Here is a 17,672-nt window from a genome sequence, read left to right as displayed (position 1 = left end):
AGGAGGAGGAGCGGACCCGCACGCGAGCCTGTTTGCTGAGAAGAGCAAGCAGGCCGTGTTGGCGCAGCAGCAGCAGCAGGGGCAGGGGCAGAAGGGCGTGTTGGGCAAGGTGAGCGACCTCGTGTTTGGGTGGTGACCGCGTCTCTGCGTGCATTCTCGGGCCACCTTTTGTGCACCTTCTTGTTGGCGATTCTTGAGACTTGGTGATCGAGAGCGCGCGGAGAGGGAGTTCGCCCAGGCTCCTCGCTCCTCACCCACTACCGCCTGGGTACGGCGCACAGCTGTGCCACACTGCGCCTACGCCGCTCGGGCAGCTGCCGCGCGCGACTCTCAAGCTGCGCGAGGCGCTCCAGAGCTCCCCTCGCCTCGTCCTCTTCATCTCGCCGCCGGTTCGGCCAGGGCCGCACGCCCTCAAGTTCCAGGTCCGACGAGCTCGCCACAAGCGTCGAGTGCAGCTGCGTCGAGGCCGCCAGCCCTGCCCCGACCTCGCCGCAGCCTCGTCGCCCTTCCTCCCCGTCCTCCTCACGCTCCCGAGCCCACTCGACCGACACCATGGCCCTCGACCTGGACCGCGTCGTTTCGACGCACCGACTCGTCGACGAGGAAAAGGTCCTTCAGCTCGGCCTAGCGCATTTCGGATACGTGCGCATGCTGCTCGTCCTCGTGCCGGCCTCGAGCATCATCTTCGTCCGTCCCCCTCTCTCTCTACTTCTTCCTCCCTTTCGTGGTCCTCACTAACTCTTCTCCTCCCGCACCGCAGGGCATGGCATTACGGCTGGCCGTCACCTACGCGAGCAGGTACTTTCGCGACCGGTGGGTCTACCGCGTCGTCGTGCCCGTCCTCTCGGTCCTCGCGACGGGCAGCATCGCTGCCCAGGTCGCGCTCGTCTTTCAAACGGTCACCGTCATCGTCGAGCGCTCGAGCACGCACCTTGACCGCTCGCCGATCACGGTCCTCGCCCAGGTATGCGCGACGGCCATGAGCATCATCGCCCGAGGGTTCTTCATCTCGCGCATGTACGAGGTGCGTCGCCCGTTTTCGCGCTCTCTCGTTCTCTCTCGTACGTCGCACTGACTTGCTTTCCGGGCCACAGCTCAACAAGAGCCCGTTTATCCTGTCGACGGCCATCTTCCTCTGGCTCGCCGCGACCGCCTTCCTCCTCGCGTGGGAGGTCGACTATTCCAACCCGAAACTGGTCATCGGCTCGCCTATAACTTGGGCAAACATTGGCAGCTGGGTCAGTCGTCTAGTTCTCCCTTCGGCATCGGCCCTCGTTCGTCGTCACGGCGCTCACGTCGCTTCTTCGCCCGCAGTCGCTCTTCGTCGGCTCGGCGTTCGTCAGCGCCGTCCTCTTCCGGGAGCTACGAAGCCTGCTCGGCCGCTCTCTGCACACCCTGTGAGCACTGCCCGTTCCCCAAGCGTCGACACGCACCGACCTGACGCGCGCTCGTCCTGCAGGTCCGTGCGCGACCGCGCGGCCGCCTACGCCAAGATTTGGGTTGAGTCGTCGGGCCTGCTCGCCGTCGCCTACCTCGCGAGCAGCCTCACACAGGCGATCAAGGACGGGTCGGCCGTCGCGCGCCTCACGTCCATCTGGACCTTCCTCATCGTGCCCCTCGTCGCCATCTTCTCGGTCATGTTCTCGCTCGTCTCGAGACCCTCGCCGCCGTCCGTCACGCCCCGCTCGTCGACCATGGGCAGCCGCAGTCGCACCAAGCGCAGCAACTCGGCCCTGTCGCGCTCGCGCAACGGCGGCGGCGGCGCCGACCTCTTCTCGCTGCAGCGCATGCGGTGCTCAGGCGCGCGCGACGTCGACGACGACGACCACCTGCCGCCGGTGCCCGCCATGCTCGAGACCAACTCGGTCTCGCGCCCCGTGCGCGGCGGCGGCGGCGCCGTCCTCCCCGACGCGGCCGCGCGAGCCGCAGGCCCCGTCCAGCCGGACGACCCGCGCACCTGGCGCGGCGACGCAGGGCGGCTCTTCCCCGCGCTCCAGTTCGACCCAGCGCACTCGCTGTCGACGGCTGGGCGCAGCAGCACGCTCTCGGCGTCGTTCCAGGGCACGACCGACTTTGACACGTTCTCGCTCCCGCAAGTCGCCGCGCTCAGGCGCGAGTCGAGCACGCCCATCCTCGGTCGGTCGCCGACCACGTCGTCGATCCAGCACGCCTCGTCGACACAGCAGCAGCACGACGGCGCGGGCTCGGCGCCGACGCTGCACGAGGCGGCAGAGTACGACGAGGCGCTCGTCGACTTGCACCCGACCGTCGCGAGCCTCGACCTTGACGCGTTCGAGACGTGCAACCCGCTCGTGTGGGGCCCACGACGACGCGCAGCAGACGAGGAGCAGGAGCAGGTGCGTCCTCTCTCTCGCTCTCGCTCTCGACTTTCGAGAAGACATCGCTCACGTGCCTCTCTCTTTGCGCAGGGCGTTCGACGAGAACCTGAGCGATCTCCTCCCTCGGCCTCTTCCCCTTCTTGACCACCCTCTTGTACTGCCCTAGCCTCCTCCATCTTGTCGTACATCTCCTCCCCTGCATCTCTCGGCGCACCCGGATCTGCAACGAGGTCCGCTTCCGGTTCGCCCTCATCTCGCTCTCGGCCGTCGCTTCCTTTGCTCTCTCTCGCTCTCACAGAGAGAACGTCCGAGAGAAAGAGAGACTAAAGCAAAGCGTGCAGTGCAGGCAGGTACTGACAGAACGAGACGGAGGGTACTAAATCATCAAGCGGGACCGAGAGAGAGAGGGGGGGAGGGGAGGGAGAGGGAGGGGGAATGACAAGGGGCGCGGCTAGGCCTGCGAGCTCTCCTCGTCGTGGTGCCCTCGTGACGCTCAGGTGCGCGAGAGGAGGCCGAGCTTGTCGAGGCTCGCCATGAACGAGTCGCGGATGCCCTCGAGCTTGACGACGCGAGTCGAGAGCGTCTCCTTTTCGGCGGCGAGGACGGCGTTGCGGCTGCGGCCGAGCGACACGAGTCAGTGAGATGCACGTGCAGAAGAAGGAGGAAAGATCGGAGCGCACCTCGTCTCGACCTGGAGCTGCGACTTGACCTTCTCAAGCTCCGAGGTGGCGGTGCGCTGCCCGTTCTGCGCCTGGGTTACGAGGCCCTGCGACGTCTCGACACGGCGCGACACGCAGAGCGCGAGGGCGGGGAGGTTCTCGACGAGGGCGTGCAGGTGCTGCGGCGCCGTGCCGTCGAACGACATGAGCGGGCCGAGGCTGGCGACGAGGGTGCCAAAGACGCCGACGAGGACCTCGGTCGACGACGTGACGAGCTTCGAGTAGTCCTTGACCTGCTGCGAGGCCTCCTCGAGAGCGCTCTGCTTGGTGCCGAGCTCGGCGACGAGGTGGTCGACGATACGGCCGACGAGCTGAACCGCCGCCTCGAGGTTGGTCCCGACGCCGCCGACGACCTGGGTCGACGAGGTCGCGAGCACGACGTCGCCGACGTCCTGGCGCGAGCGGAGGAGGCCGGCGACGAGGCCGGCGCACGAGCTGCGCTCGCGCTCGAGCCTCGTGACGTCTTGGCCGCGCGCGTGCAGGCGGACCATGAGCGACTCGAGGAGCGGGACGAGCTGCTCGTGCGAGAGGCTGGCCGAGTCGGGCCACGCGATCTGGTTGCCGGCCTGCTGCGCGTGGCGGAGCGCGTGGCGAAGGACGAGCGAGCGGATCTCGTTGCGGTCCCTGCAGGTGAGAGGCTCGTCAAGGGCTGAACTCGCTCGATAGTGGGAGAACGCTCGACGTACGACTCGAGGGTCGACAGCGCCTTGAGCTCTTGCTCGCGCCCGTACTCGTGCTGCGCCGTGGCCGCCTTGAGGTTGTCGCGCTCGAGGACGAGCTTGTCGGTGGCCGCCTTGAGCTCGAGGTTCGCCTTCGAGAGCGCGATGGTGGCGTCGTGGTGGCGACTGTAGGGCGAGGAGCGAAAGTGAGTCGCTGCACGATGGCGAAGAGAAAGAAGGAGAGCGAGGCGCACCTCAAAATCCCGCCGACGTCCTCTTCGAGCGCCGAGCACTCCGCCCTCGCCTTCTCGAGCTCGCCCTCGAGCTCCTTCTCCCTCTCCTGGTACTCGTGGAGCTGCACCTCGAGCTCGGCGATGCGAGCGGCCGAGGCCGGGTCGCCGAGCTTGCCGCCGACGAGCTCCTTCTGGACCTGCGCCGCCGCCGACGATGACGAGGACGACGAGACCGACGCGACGCTGCTCGCGCGCTCGCCACCGAAGCGCGCAAAGATGTCGGCCGGCGCCTTGTGCGGCGACGACGAGGGCGACCCGCGCAGCGCGGCGTCGGTCGGGAGGCTCGAGCGGCGCGGGACAACGGCCGCCTTCTCGGGCTCGACCGACGTGCGGCCGGCAGCCGACGCGGCGGCGCCGAGCGTGTGCGACGCCGGCGAGTCGACGAGGACCGTCATGACGGTCGTGATGCAGCCGTTCTGCATCGTAAGGCGGGCCTGCTCGCGCGCCGAGGGCGACGAGCGCGGCGCCGGCGGGGCCGACGCGCCGCGACGAGGCTCGGGCGCTACCGCCTCCGCCAGCTCGAGGACGGCGACGGGGAGCGGAGCGCCGGCGAACGGGCGAGGGGCAGGCGGGCTCGGCTCGTTCGAGCTCGAGTCGGTCGAGGTCGTGGTGGCGGCCGAGGGCACGGTCGGGGTGGGCCAGCCGGCGCGGCGCAGCTCGGCGTCGAACGCGTCGTCGTCGATGAGGAGGTCGGCGTCGATCGAGGCGTCGTAGTCGTCGGCGGTGGCGGGTTTGACGGGCGTCTTGACAGCGGTCGACGAGATCTGGACCTCGACCTCGTTGGCGTCCGGCTCGGGCTGCGCGACGACATCGACGTCGACGTCGGCGGCCTTGTTGACGTCGATCGCGGCGCCGTCGATGCCCGGGACGGGCTCGGGCTCCGGATGAGCGTCCTGCGACGGCGCCGAACCTTCGACCTTGGCCTCGCTCAGGCCCTCCTCGCCCGCCGCCTCCTTCTCGACCTTCTCGTCGACCCCTCCTCCAGCCGCCGCTCCCTCCTCGACGTCGTCCGCCGCCCCCTCGAGCAGCTTGTCCTGCCACCCGAGCTCCCTCGCCCTCGCCTCCCACTCGCGCGCGCTGTCGCCGAGCACGTCGAGCTGCTCACGCGCCTCGCCGAGCACGTCGAGCTGCTCACGCGCCTCGCCGAGCTCGTCGTCGCGTTCCTTGACCGCGCCGCGCAGCTCCTCGATCATGGCGACGAGCTGGACCTTGGTCAGCCGGCCGAGCCCGCCGCGCGTGTCGAACTTGGCGACGGGCGCCTTGGCCTTGCGGCCCGTCGCGCCGGCCTCGCCGTCGTCGTCCTCGTCGCCGCCCGAGTCGACGTCGGCGTCCTCGTCGACGTTCGAGCTGCCCTGCGCGTCGGTCGTCGAGTCGCCGTCCGAGTCCGAGCCCTGCTCGCTCGGCGTGACGATGCGGACCTTCTTCTTCTGGCGCCCGCTGCGGCCCGCCGACGACGGCTTGAGCTTGCGCGAGCGGCTCGGCGTCGCGACGTTGTCCGACTCGGTGAGCGTGTCGAGCTCAGAGGCGCTGCGGGCGTCGCTCGAGGCCGTGCTCGCGCGGCGCTTCTTGGGGGCCGACGAGGACGGGCGCGACGACAGCGGCGACGAGGTCGGGACGCTGACGACGACCTCGGGCTGGCGCGAGGAGGAGCTTGGGAGCTTGATGGCGGGCTTGGACGAGCCGGCACGGCGCTTGTCGGCAGTGCTCGAGAGGAACGTGGTGCAGGCGCGCTCGTCGTCGCTCGAGTTCGGGTTCTGCGGGTGGCGTCGAGTCAGTGTCGGCTCTCTAGGGTATCCAGACAGACTCGGAGCGACTCACCGAGATGTCGCAGAGCATTTCGACGTCCTCGCGAACGCCGGGAGCGACCGCGAGCGTGTTGCCCGCGCCCTCGCCGTAGCGCAGGAAGCCGTCCTGGACGAGCTGGTGCTTGGCCTCGAGGACGAGGGTCGCGAAGCTGGTGACCATGGAGGAGGGTGAGGGCGGAGGAGCACGCTTGGCGACTGCAGGGGGAGGGGGGACTCAGCTCGTCGTCGTCGATCGAGGAGAGGGGGAACGAGAGGAAGGTTGGACGCACGGTACGTGTTGACGCTCGAGTGCCCGACGCCCTTCTTGCCCCGCTTCTTCTCGCGCGACAGGCGCACGACAGCGGCGAGGACCTTGGCCCGGAGCGACGCCGGCTGGCCGCTCGTCGTCGTCCCGCCCGACTTGCGGCTGAGGCCGGCCTGCGTCTTGACGGTCTGGCGCGCGACGGGCTTGGGCTTGGGCTTGACCTTGACCCTGGGCTTGGACGTGCTTCTGTGGCTCCCGCTCTGTTGCTGGGGCTCGGCGGCGATGGTGCTCGGGTCGAAGCGAGCGGTGACGAGGCGAGCGCGCTTGGGGAGGGTGCGGCTGAGGGGCGCAGAGCTCGTGGTGGACCTCGTGCGGCCCATGTCGTGCGCCTCGAGCCTTGCGATGGCTCAAGTGAGGTGGGAGAGTAGGAGGAGCGAGAGCAAGGGACGGACGCTCTCCTCCTCCTCCCAGTGAGCGGGCTCACGCCGGCGTCCGTGCGGGGTCGAGGGGAGATTCCGCTCGATCTCGCTCCCCGGATGCGAATGATACACTGTATGCGCTGCTCGAACCGGTCACCCGCAGAGCAAGGCGCGAGGCCAAGCGCACGACGAGGCGAGCGGACGAGGCGGCCACAGCTGTGCTCGCTACTGAGAGGACCGTACTCGGCAAGAAACGCGTTCTGACGCGACTCGGAGCAGGCCAAAAAGCTCGGCGAGAGTTTCGTCGGCATTGTGGCTCGTCGCTCGCACCTCGCTCGCCTCCACGCTCCCTCGCTCCTTCGCTCGCCCTCGAGCCAGAACGCAACCACTGGCACGGCAGCATGCAGCACCTCGACAGCCCCGAGCCACCCACAACGCGCACCGCCGAGCCGCTCCCCCGCCGCGACACATCCTCATCGCTCCTCTCGCTCCCTGACGAGCTCCTCGCCCTCGTCGTCGACCAGGCCCTCGGCGAGTTCGCCCCGAGGCTGTACAAGACGCGTCTCGACGGGGTTCGTGCCCTGTCGCTCGTCAACAAGCGTGTTCGGGCTGTCGCGCAGGACGAGCTCCTCAAGGCGGTGCACATCTCGATCGGCCGCGATGAGGACGCCGCAGCAGTCGGCGACGAGCTCGTCGTGCGGGGGACGGTGGCAAGAGCGCGGGCGCTGTCGATGGGCCGCCTGCGAGTGACGGAGGGCATCATGCGCGCGCCTCAGTTCCTCTCGAGCTTCCGCGGCCTACGGCGTCTGTGGCTCGTGCGCGTACACGGCGTTCGCGTCGAGGACATCAACCAGCTTCAAGGTGAGCTCTGTCGCGTCCGTTCGAGCCCTCGGCGCCGATATTGACTCTCGTTCCTCCCTGCAGAGCTCCGAGAACTCGTCTTCGCCCAAGTTGACCTCGTCGTCAGCCGTCCTCTCGCCCTCTCGCGCCTCACATCCCTCGACCTGTTCTTCAACACTCTCACGGGCCGCCAAAGCCTTGTCGGCAACGGCCTGCCGGTCCTGCAGCACCTGTTCATCGGCCAGGCGGTACACGACGCGCACAAGTTCGGCGACCGGGATCTCTTTAGTCGCACTTCAACTCTCGCCTTCGAGCTTCAGAGTACCGACGGGGCGCCGGGCGCGTGGTCAAACCTCGGCCTCGACAAGGCGACCCTCGACAAAGCTTTGTTCGACTTTCTGCCGGCCGAGGTCGATCTTCTCGGCGCCCGCCGCGTCGAGGTCGATGTGCAATACGTCCGCGTGTACCAGTTCAGCATGAACAACTGCTACTCGCCTGGCGAGCTCGCCTCGCAGCTCGACGACCTGGCAGACCGCCTCCACGACATCTTTCCGGCCCTCGTCAGCCTATACATCGCCGCCGACCTCGACCCTCAGCACGTCATGCTCCCGAGAGCCGTCGCCGACGCCATGAGCGCCCTCGCGACGGCGTGCCGCCTCAAGGGCGCCGAGCTCGTCTATGAGGGCTCGTTCGACGAGTACGTCGTCGGCGAGAGTCGCCGGTCGGCGCACTTTGAGGCGAGGTGCAAGCGCGTCGAGGCCGAGCGGGCAGCGGCGGCGGCGGCGGCGACGACGAGCACGGCGAGGGCGTGAGCGAGCGGTGGCGGCGAGGAGGAGCTTGAGGCGGTGAGCGGGTCGGCGCGAGGGCGAGGATCGAGCGGCAGGACCTCTCTTTCTCTCGTTCTGCAACTTGTACGGTGACTTGGCCTCTCGTGCTCTCCAGTTCCTCGACGGTTAGAGATAAGACTGTCTTGCTTGCAGAGCGAGAGCGCTCGTCGAGAGGGAGAGGTCCGCTCGAGAGGAGACGAGGAGGAGAGAGAGAAAAGAGGTATCTTCCAGGACGTCTACAGCTACAGCGGACGGATAGAGAACGACGACGAGGGTATCGAGGACGGCAGGAGGTGCGAGAGGAGGTGGGTCGAAGGGCGGGAAGGTCGGGTCGGCGGCGGAGGAGGCGGTCACCCTGCGGTCGTGGGACGAGTATTAGTCGTGAGAAGACGGGCGAAACGATGAGGGAATGAAACCCAGAGAACGGGCACCTAAAAAATTTTCGACGGGCACAGAGTGGGTGCGTAAGTGACGATTCGGCTGACGACGAGGACGAGGAGGAGGAGGGGGAGGAGGAGGAGGAGGGACGAACCAGCCGATGAACATTTGCGAGAGGTTGGCCAGCGAGGTCGCCTGCTCGATGAGCCGGTCGACTTGGGCATCGACAGCGAGGCTCTGGGTCGGCTTGAAATCGCGGCCGGTGAGCTTCTGTTGCACGCGCTCGATGACTTGTACAGCTCGCGTGTTGATCTCGCCCACTGCTCCATCTGCGGGTGGAGGAAGACAGTCAGTGCATGCTCGTCGTCGACTTGAGAGCGACGAGGGAGGCGGGGAGGAAGAGAGAGAGAGAGGAGGGGACGCACCATCGTGAATGTTGGTCTCGTCGCCTCGAGGCCGCCTCGTCGCACCCGCCGCCCCGTTCTCCGGCCCGCCTCGCGCCTGCTGCCCTCCCACCTGCCTGCCGCCCTGGACGAGCCTCCAGTTGATGAGCGGGTCGTGGACGAACGCCTCGAGGACGGCGAGGATCGACTCCTTGTTCTCGCGCAACACGCGCATCGTGTGCTGGCACGTGATCTTGAACGTGCCCTCGATGCCCGACACCTCCATGGCCGAGGTGAGCATGCGCGTGAGGCGGAACGGGACCTTCTCGGGGTGTTTCTGCGCGAGAGAAGGCCGGTTTGAGAAGGTCAACTCGGGGACTCTGAAGAGGGGAGAGAGGGGGACGCACCTCGCGCTGCATGGCCACCTCGAAGCAGTCGCCAAAGTCGACGTGGACGATCTTGCCGCTGACGCGGTCCATGAGGAGGTTGGACGGGTGCCGGTCGCCGAGGCCGAGGATGTGGCCGACCATGGACATGACGGCGAGCGTGCGGCAGTAGTTGCTGCGGCGGTCGAGCCACGCCTCCGAGTTGCGGCTCTTGAGCCACAGGACGCGGTAAAAGTCCTGGCCCGTCGTGTTGTCCAAGGCGTACTCGAACACCTCGAGCTTCTGGATCTGCATGAGGTGGTCAAAGTCGGGCGCCATCTGTGAGAGGACGAGAGCGTCAGGACCGTCGTCGCCCTCGAGAACACAAAGAAAGAGAGAGAGAGAGCGAGGGCGCACCTGGAGGATGAGGCGGTGCTCGATGTTGAGCAGGATCTTGCGGCTGTCGCGGTAGTTCTTGATGAGGACGTGGAGCGTGTCGGTGTTGTTGACCCACCCGAGCAGGCCCGAGTTGGGCGAGAGCGGGATGACGGGGTACTTGACGATCGTCAGGTGCCGCTTGAACGTCTCGGGGTCCTTGCCGAGGAGCGTGTTGACGAGGCCGAACAGCTGCATGACGCGCTCGTCTTGGCGCAGGTCCTCGTGGCCTGCACGGGAAGAGAAGGTCAGAGTGAGGCGAGGTGGAAGAGAGACAGAGAGAGGAAGAGGGGACGGACCCTTGAGGAGGAAGTTGTACTCGACGCCGTCGCTGCCATGGACGCGAAGCTTGCGCGGGCGCTGCTTCGACGTGAACACCTCGAGGTTGGCGCCAAAGCTCGCGATGCGCACGATGCGCTTGCCCGTCTGGTACGTGCCCGGGATGGCGAGCTCGAGGTCCTTGGCGTTGAGGAGCTTGGGCGAGACGTACTGCAGCTCGAGGAGCGTGAGCGTCGGCAGGTTCTTGTTGATCTTGCGGAAGACCTGGCCGTGAGAGAGGGTCAGTAAGGGGTTCACGAGGACGAGGGACGGCAGGGACGGACCTGGTAGTAGAGGTCCCACGCGTGATTCAGGTCGTTGATCTCGCCGTACTGGCGGTACCGCCGGCACGACTCGCGCGCGTCGGCGAGGTCTCGGCCGAACGTCTGGGCGAACGAGATCTCGCGCAGCGTCTCGGGACCCTGTGTCGAGGAGAGCGAGAGAGTCAGAAACGGTCTCGAGAGAGGCGAGGGAGGAGGAGGAGGGCGGCGGCGACGCACCTTCTCGAGCATGTCGTGGAGCGGCTCGAGCGTCGCAAACATGGCGTCGACGTTGTGGTCGCCGTAGAAGAGCCGCGACGCCTCCTCGAGGCCCTCGTGCCACAACTCGTGCCACAGGATGGCGACCCGGATGAGCTCTTGCGAGACGAGGACGGCCTGCTCGACGAGCGTCGCGCTGTGGTCGCGCATCTTGTTCATGATCGACAGGGCGGCACGGCGGCGAGTCTCGCTCGGGTACTTGGACGCGACCGTGAGCGGGTAGACGAGCGCCTGCGGGTGCGCCCGCCCGACGTCCGTCAGGACGTGCTGAATGAGCTTGCGCACGGCCGGGTCGGGCGCGTGGATGCGGGCGATGAGCTGCGCGACGAACGACAGAGAGCGTCAGTTGGCCTGGCGCGAGGAGGAGAGAGTCCGAGAGGGGAAGAGGAAAAGGAGGGGACGCACCTGCGGAACGACGTCGAGCCAGGTGTCGATCGAGACGCTGCGGAAGCCCTCCATGATGGCGGTCGAGACCTCGTTGACGTGGCCGTACTTGAACCAGAGCGTCAGGAGGCGGAGCGTGTCCTGCAGCGAGCTGTCGGTCGACAGGGCGATCGAGCGGAAGAAGGCTGTGGGCGGCGAGAGCGAGTGAGCGGCTCATTCTCCGGACGACCACGACGACGGCGGGAGAGAGTGGGACGCACCTTGGACGGCGGGCACGAGGTGGACCGAGTAGGCCTGGGGCTTGTTCGGGTCCTGCTCGCCCTGGCTCTTGGCAAAGTGCGACACGACCTCCGAGTTGGCGAGGGCCCACGCGTGCCACGCCTTGTACCACGTCGGGTCGAGGCTCGTCGCGAGCAGGTACGAGCGCAGGATGTCGGGGATGATGTCCTGCGAGGCGGGGCGAGGGACGAAGAGTGAGTTCAGGTCGCGAGAAGGTTGAGGAGGAGGAGAGGGAAACGGGGGGACGCACCGAGCCCCAGTCCTCCTGCATGGCGCTCTGCCACTCGCCGAGCTTGTAGTGGCAGCGAGCGAGGAGGCGCGTGTACTCGGCCTTGCGCCCCGAGTTAACGACCTCGGCGTTGGCCGCCTGCTCGCCGTCCGGGTGGATGCCGAGGTCGGCCGACAGCTTGGCGGTAAAGTCGCGCAGGAACGCGAGCGTCTCCTCGCGGGCGCCGCTCGCCCACTGGTACTTGAGGTGCGCGTAGATGACCTGGGGCGGGCCCGACATGGCCGGCCCGCCCATGGTCGCGTGGTCGTCGCCGAGGAGCGAGTTGAGCGTCTTCTCGGCGAGGCCGAGCCGGCCCGACTTGCGGCACAGGTTGGCGAACTTGACCCACATCTCGGTGTTCTCGCGCGGCGTGACGACGAGCGCGCGGACCTTGAGGATGCGCTGCCACACGTCGACGTCGCGCTTGCAGCCCTTGAGGCGCTTCATCCACGTCTTCTGGATGACGGCGCGGCGCTCCTGGTTGCCGTGGGCGGTCGCCTCCTTGTACGTGATGATCTCCTCGAGCTCGGACAGCATCTGGATGCGGACGACGGCGTCGTAGGCGCGGTTGTAGCTCTCGCCGACGAGCGTCGTCAACTCGGTGTCGAGCAGGTCGCGCGCCTTGTTGATGTGGCTCTGCGCCTTGTGGAACTGGCCGCGGTGGATCGACAGGATGGAGCGGAACCAGGCGCGGTCGGCCGAGTCGTGCTTGAGGACCTGGATGTAGGCGTCCATCGACTCCCACTGCGCGAGCCCCCACGACGCGGCGGCGGCGAGCGGCGCAATCTTGCGCTTCATGTCGTGCGGCGCCTTGGACCAGTTTTCCTGCGCGAGGATGGCGAGCGATTCCCACTCGCCGAGCGCGTGCAGGCACCGCATGCGGCCGAGCGTCGCCTCGGTGTCGCCGGGCGCCTCCTGCGTGCGGCGCTCGAACGCGGCGAGCGCGTCCTCCCACCGCTCGAGCTCGATGTACCACTCCTCCTTGAGCTCGAGGTTGTGGACCTGGTGCGCGTGCGTGAGGATGCCGATCGACACGTCGGGTTGCTGGAGCGAGTTGTTGATGCGGATGAGCTCCTCGATCGTCTGGACCGACGGGTCCGACAGGACCTCGAGCTCCTTGTAGTGCAGCGCCTTGGCGTAGGCGCGGCACTTGAGGGCGTACGCGCCGAGCGTCGCGATCGGGATCGGCAGGACCTTGTCGTCGTGCTCCATAAACTCGGCGAGGTTGAGGAGCGTCTGGGTGATCTCGGGCGGCAACGTCGGCGAGGCGAGCGCGGTCGAGATGGCGCGCACGAGCTCCTCCTGCAGGTCGAGGTCGTCGTCAGGGCCGGGCTCTTGCGCGAGAGAGAGGGGGAGAGAAAAAGGAGGGACGCACCTGGTACTGGTCGTACAGCTCGGTCCAGCACGAGACGAACGCGGCGTTGAACAGGTCGCGAGCGAGTGGCGGGTACACCTCGGCGAGGTTGGCGCACGCCCGGAGCGTGTGGGACGGCGACGACTTGAGGAGCTGGACGCTCAGGCGCTTGAGCCACTCGCGCCAGTCGTCGGGCTTGGCGCGGTCGGCCGGCTCCCACGCCGCCTTGAGCATGACCTGGTTGACGGGGAGCTTGCCGACGCCGGCGTCGGCAGCGACGGTCGCCTCGTTGCTCGGGAGGATGATCCTGTGGCGGCGGGCGAGGAGAGTCAGGTCTCGGTCGCTCGAGGCCGGGGCCGGCGAGGGAGGCAGAGAGAAAGCGCGAGACGCACGGGTCGCCGAACGTGAGGTTCTGGGGCAGAGGCTCGCCCTTGAGGAGGCGAGCGACGAGCCCCTCGTAATGGGTGTGGACGATGCGGTTCTTGACGAGGGCCTGCGCGCGACGACGAGGACGAGTCAGTTGCGGCGCTCGTCGAGCGAGAGAGAGAGAGAAAGAGCGGGGCGCACCTTGTTGATCATGCCGACGAACAGGACAAAGTCGGAGCCCATCTGAAGGAGGATGGCGCACAGGGCCTCCATGGCGGGCGTGCGCAGCTCGGCGGGCGACATGGGCGACGACAGGACGCGCGCGATCGGGTGCACGATGCTCGACGCGTGGTCGGCAAAGTTGAGCTTGCGCGACAGCTGCGTGATGGTCTGCATCGCCTGCTTGCGGAGGATGAGGGGCACGTCGGGTTGCTCGAACGTGCGGACGATGGCCGGGATGACGAGATGCAGGTACTCCTCGAGGCTCGACCCAAAGATGCCGAACGCGTGCAGGACCCGGATGAGCGTGTTCTGGCGGCGCGCCTCCTTGAACCCGAGGTTTTGCTCGAACGCCTGGAGCATGAGCGGGAGGAGGTTGGGCAGGTAGGCCTTGAACTCGGCGTCGAGCGCGAGCGCGATCGACTGGATCACGTCGACGATGATGACCTGCAGGCCCGGGTTGGTCGTCGTCGTCCAGAACTCGCGGATGGTGGCCATGATGGGCGCCAGGTGGTTGCGGACGTGCTGCTTGACCATCGAGATGAGCTGGCCGAGGTTCTGGAAGTAGTACTCCTGGAGGCCGACGGGGCAGCTGCGCATGACGTTGAGGAACGCCGGCAGGACTTGAGGGAGGAACGTGACGACCTTGAGGCGCAACGACCTGAAGATGTACATGATGGCGTCGACGACGGCCGTGTGGTGCTCCGACAGGGACGGGTCGTTGAAGACGACGAGGAGCGCCGAGAAGGCGATCGTCGGGTAGTACTCGTCGTGCTGGGGCCCGATGTTGGACGGGTGCGTCGGGTCGGTCGGGTTAAACGCCTCGACGTACGCGTCGTTCGAGATGCCCTCGACGACCGTGTGCCGGTACGGGTCGAGCGCGCCGAGCGTGCCCATGACGCGGATGATCTCGCGCCGCGTGTGCTGCCCCGACTCGGTCTTGAGGAGCCCGATGAGGAGCCCGAGAAGGCTCGGGTGGTCGAGGTACGGGTCGATCACGTAGCCGGCGTACGAGCTCAGTTGGCCGAGCGTGTGCAGCGCCGCCTCGCGCTTGACGGTCGACGCCTGGTCGTGGAGCGTGTCGAGGATGAGGGCCATGAGGGGCCCGAGTTGGACGAGGAGGTCCTCGCCGCCGACCCTCGCGAGCTCGCCGAGCGTCGTCATGATGCTCGAGGCGACGGCGGGCGACGCGTCGCGCGACTTGGGCAGGAGGACGTTGAGCATCGGGACGACGTAGGGGCGCGTGAGGCGCTGCGACGCGCCGACGAGGAGCCCGAGGAGGGTCGACGCCTCCTCCTTGCTCCGGGCCGAGGTCGAGTACTCGAGCTCCGTCAAGAGCTGGATGAGCGTCTTGCGGAGCGACGGCATGACGTACGCCGGGTTGACGCCGGCGAGGCGACCGATGATCTTGATGGCGACCTCGCGGATCGCGTACACCTCGTCGTTGAGCGCGATGAACAGCGACCGGACGCATTCAGCTTGCGCGAGGTGGCGGTCAAACTTGGCGTCGAGGTTCGAGATCGTGTCCTGGCGGATGGTTGGGTCTGTGGGGAGAGGAGCCGAGTCAGTCACGAATCCCCTCGAGAGAGAGAAAAGGGTCGAGACGGACCCGGGTCGGCGATGGCAAGCGTGAGGAGCTTCTCGAGGACCTCGTTGACGAGCCGGATGGCGTTGTTGCTCGTCTGGCCAACGACCGGGTCGTGCGCGAGGATCGAGCAGCACGACAGGGCGGCCGCACGGCGGATGTCGGGGTTGTCGTCGTCGACGTACCGCGCCACGTGGTCCCGGACAAACTCGCCGAGGCTGTGCTCGTCGTCGGCCTCGGACGGCGGCGCCGTGCGGTGGATCTGGAACACGCCCCGGAAGTTGAACGTGCCGAGGACCTCGAGCGCGAGCATGATCTGGGCCTCGTCGCGCTGCTCGGCCGGGAGCTGCAGGGCGCGCTCGAGGCGCTGTTGACGACGGGGCGCGCCGGCCTGGACGAACGGCTCGCCGGCGAGGATCTGCGACACGAGGTTGAGGATGCGCTCTGCGAGGGGGGCGAGCGAGAGTCAGTCCTCGGTTCGCCGAGCCGGACGAAGGCGAAACTGGGCCGACGCACCTTGGATCTCGGGCAACAGGGGCGGGATGTCCTTGCCGAGCTGCGTGAGGGCGACCTCGAGCGCCGGCGACAGGCCGTACGCGAACATGAGGTCGAGGAGCTCGTGCATGTGCTTGGTGAGCGCCTGCCCTACCGACTGGGCGAGCATGCCGATGCACTGAAAGATGCTCTCCTCGGACGGCGCGCCCTTCTTGCCGCGCTGCAGGAGGCCCTCCTTGACGCTCGTGAGGATCGGGTCGAGGTAGGGCGCCATGGCCGCCTTGACCTGCATGGCGACGAGGCCGATCGCCTGGAACGACGTCGTGCGGTCGCGGTTGTTCTTGAGCTGGCCGAGGAGGAACACCATCGTCTTGTGGAGGTACTGGGACGTGAACGCCGGCGTGTTGAACGAGGCGAGGGTCGGAATGAGCTCGACGACGGCGCGCCGCACGAGCGGGTCGCGATGGTCCTTGAACGACAGGATCTGGTCGCACGTCTCGGCGTAGCGGTCGCTCATGTACTGCGGGTGTCACGAGAGTCAGGAACCAGGCTCGTCGAGTGGGCCTGAGACTGAGAAAAGGCGGGCGCACCGTCTTGCTCTGGAGGAACAACTCCTTGAACCGAGGAGCGAGCCGTGGATGGCCTCGTGCGTGTTGAGCTTGAGGCCGCGCTGCGCCTGCTCGAGCACCATGGTGAACATGTCGTTGCGGTACTGAGAGTCGCGCTGCATGGCGATGACGAGACACCCGGCGAGCGCGCCCGACGCCGCCTCGCGGATGGCGACCTGCGGGGAGGGGAGCGTGCGCGTGAGCAGGCTGCATCTTTGCCGAGGGAAGAGGTCGCTCGACGCACCTTGGGGTCGCGGAGCGCGGTCCACAGGTTGTCGAGCAGGTCGGGCACGTTCTCGTATACGAGGCCCGGCGCCGAGCGGGTCAACTCGCGCAGGACGAGGACGGCGGCGTAGCGTCGTGCCTCGATGCGCTCGCCTGCGGAAAGGCAGACAGTCAGTGTGGGGTCACTTGGGTCGAGAGCAAGAGGAAGAGACGGCGCACCTTGCAGCCACTCGATACAGCTCTTGACCTGGATGTCGACGTGCTCGCCCATCTGCGACCCTCCTTGCGCCGCCAGTCGAGCTGCGGGTTGCGCGCGGTCAGTCGCTCGTTGTTGGGCGCACGCGGGACAGAACGAGGGACTCACCAAAGACCTTGGCCGCCATGGTCATGACGAGCGGGTCGGGACAAGGGAAGGCGCGCTGGACCGAGGCGGCGAGGCGGATCGCGCGCGACATGTCGTTGCCGAGGACGTCCACGAGCTTGTCTGCAGGGCACAACTCGTCAGTTCGGGACCCGCTCAGGGACAGAGGAGAGGCCGCCGAGGACGCACCGATGGCGGTGATGCCAGCGAGCTTGTCCTGGAGGTCGCCCGAGTTGACGAGGGCAAAGCATCGGGCGTGGATCTCCGAATAGACCTTGTTGAAGGCTTCTGCCGACAGGGTGCGCGAGCTGGCGAGGACCTGCGGGGGTTGTGCGAGGGGCGCTCAGGGCGGTGAGCCGACGGGCGGGCGGGGACGAGGAGGAGAGAAGCGAGACTGAGGCGCACGTAGTGGGAGAGCTCGTTGGCGGCACGGAAGCGGATGTCCTCGGATCTGCGCGGCGTGCACGGCAGCTTGTCAGCGCTGCTCGCTCGCACAGGGTCGTCTCGAGATGGCGACGACCAAGGGCGATGAGGGTTGCTCCTCCCGCTTCGCTCTGCAGGTCGCGCGACGGGTGCAGCCTGTCCCAGCGATATCGACAGAGAACCAGGCGGACTCACTTGCTGCGCATGTCGAAGAGGACGGCGTCGGGCGACCGCTCGGCCACTGCGGGTCCGCCGACTCCGACCGCCATCGTGGACGGTTTTGCCGGCTGGTGGGTGGGTGCTGTCGAGTGCTGGCGAGGTAAAGGGCGCAGGCGATAGAGCGTAGAGCCGAGAGAGCGAGAGTGAGTGCCGCGAAAGCAGCTGTGCGGTTGAAGGTGGGGAGTCGGCAAGACCGCGGACTCGCTTTGCGCCGCTCTCGCGCTGTCGAGAGACGATGTGGGTCGCAGAGACGGTCATAACTGGGTCTGGCAGCCTGGTAGAAGCCGCCTCGCCGCTCTCGCTCTCGCTCTCGCCGACGTCTC

At 67.4% G+C, this 17,672-nt stretch overlaps 4 protein-coding genes across 4 annotated transcripts; 2 read left to right on the top strand and 2 right to left on the bottom strand.

Moving 5' to 3' along the window:
• Nucleotides 1–552: 552 nt before the first annotated feature.
• RHOBADRAFT_53324 (uncharacterized protein) lies at nucleotides 553–2,483 on the top strand (the record flags this gene model as incomplete). The annotated part of the gene is made up of 6 exons (XM_018416780.1): nucleotides 553–687; nucleotides 761–1,024; nucleotides 1,095–1,238; nucleotides 1,315–1,397; nucleotides 1,460–2,357; nucleotides 2,430–2,483. 6 exons carry the CDS (start codon nucleotides 553–555, stop codon nucleotides 2,481–2,483), a joined length of 1,578 nt encoding a protein of 525 aa, XP_018271384.1.
• A 349-nt stretch (nucleotides 2,484–2,832) lies between these two features.
• On the bottom strand, nucleotides 2,833–6,439 carry RHOBADRAFT_43839 (uncharacterized protein; the record flags this gene model as incomplete). Its single annotated transcript, XM_018414303.1, has 6 exons — nucleotides 2,833–2,953; nucleotides 3,020–3,682; nucleotides 3,745–3,903; nucleotides 3,972–5,764; nucleotides 5,829–6,010; nucleotides 6,085–6,439. 6 exons carry the CDS (start codon nucleotides 6,437–6,439, stop codon nucleotides 2,833–2,835), a joined length of 3,273 nt encoding a protein of 1,090 aa, XP_018271383.1.
• A 440-nt stretch (nucleotides 6,440–6,879) lies between these two features.
• Nucleotides 6,880–8,130, top strand: RHOBADRAFT_43838 (uncharacterized protein; the record flags this gene model as incomplete). The annotated part of the gene is made up of 2 exons (XM_018414302.1): nucleotides 6,880–7,339; nucleotides 7,403–8,130. 2 exons carry the CDS (start codon nucleotides 6,880–6,882, stop codon nucleotides 8,128–8,130), a joined length of 1,188 nt encoding a protein of 395 aa, XP_018271382.1.
• A 220-nt stretch (nucleotides 8,131–8,350) lies between these two features.
• On the bottom strand, nucleotides 8,351–17,399 carry RHOBADRAFT_53323 (uncharacterized protein; the record flags this gene model as incomplete). The annotated part of the gene is made up of 24 exons (XM_018416779.1): nucleotides 8,351–8,500; nucleotides 8,690–8,852; nucleotides 8,949–9,243; nucleotides 9,314–9,610; nucleotides 9,689–9,936; nucleotides 10,006–10,249; nucleotides 10,309–10,446; nucleotides 10,525–10,881; nucleotides 10,969–11,132; nucleotides 11,208–11,394; nucleotides 11,477–12,796; nucleotides 12,870–13,155; nucleotides 13,241–13,341; nucleotides 13,416–14,977; nucleotides 15,043–15,462; nucleotides 15,535–16,033; nucleotides 16,104–16,127; nucleotides 16,202–16,297; nucleotides 16,366–16,499; nucleotides 16,566–16,646; nucleotides 16,711–16,830; nucleotides 16,897–17,026; nucleotides 17,113–17,158; nucleotides 17,326–17,399. Coding segments are annotated over 24 exons (7,134 nt in total), but the record flags the coding sequence as incomplete, so codon positions are not given.
• Nucleotides 17,400–17,672: the final 273 nt, after the last annotated feature.

The sequence above is a fragment of the Rhodotorula graminis genome, assembly GCF_001329695.1.
Source record: "Rhodotorula graminis WP1 unplaced genomic scaffold RHOBAscaffold_6, whole genome shotgun sequence".
Taxonomy (NCBI): domain Eukaryota; kingdom Fungi; phylum Basidiomycota; class Microbotryomycetes; order Sporidiobolales; family Sporidiobolaceae; genus Rhodotorula; species Rhodotorula graminis.
The sequence above is the reverse complement of the archived record's forward strand: the minus strand, read 5'-3'. Positions and strand labels throughout refer to the sequence as shown.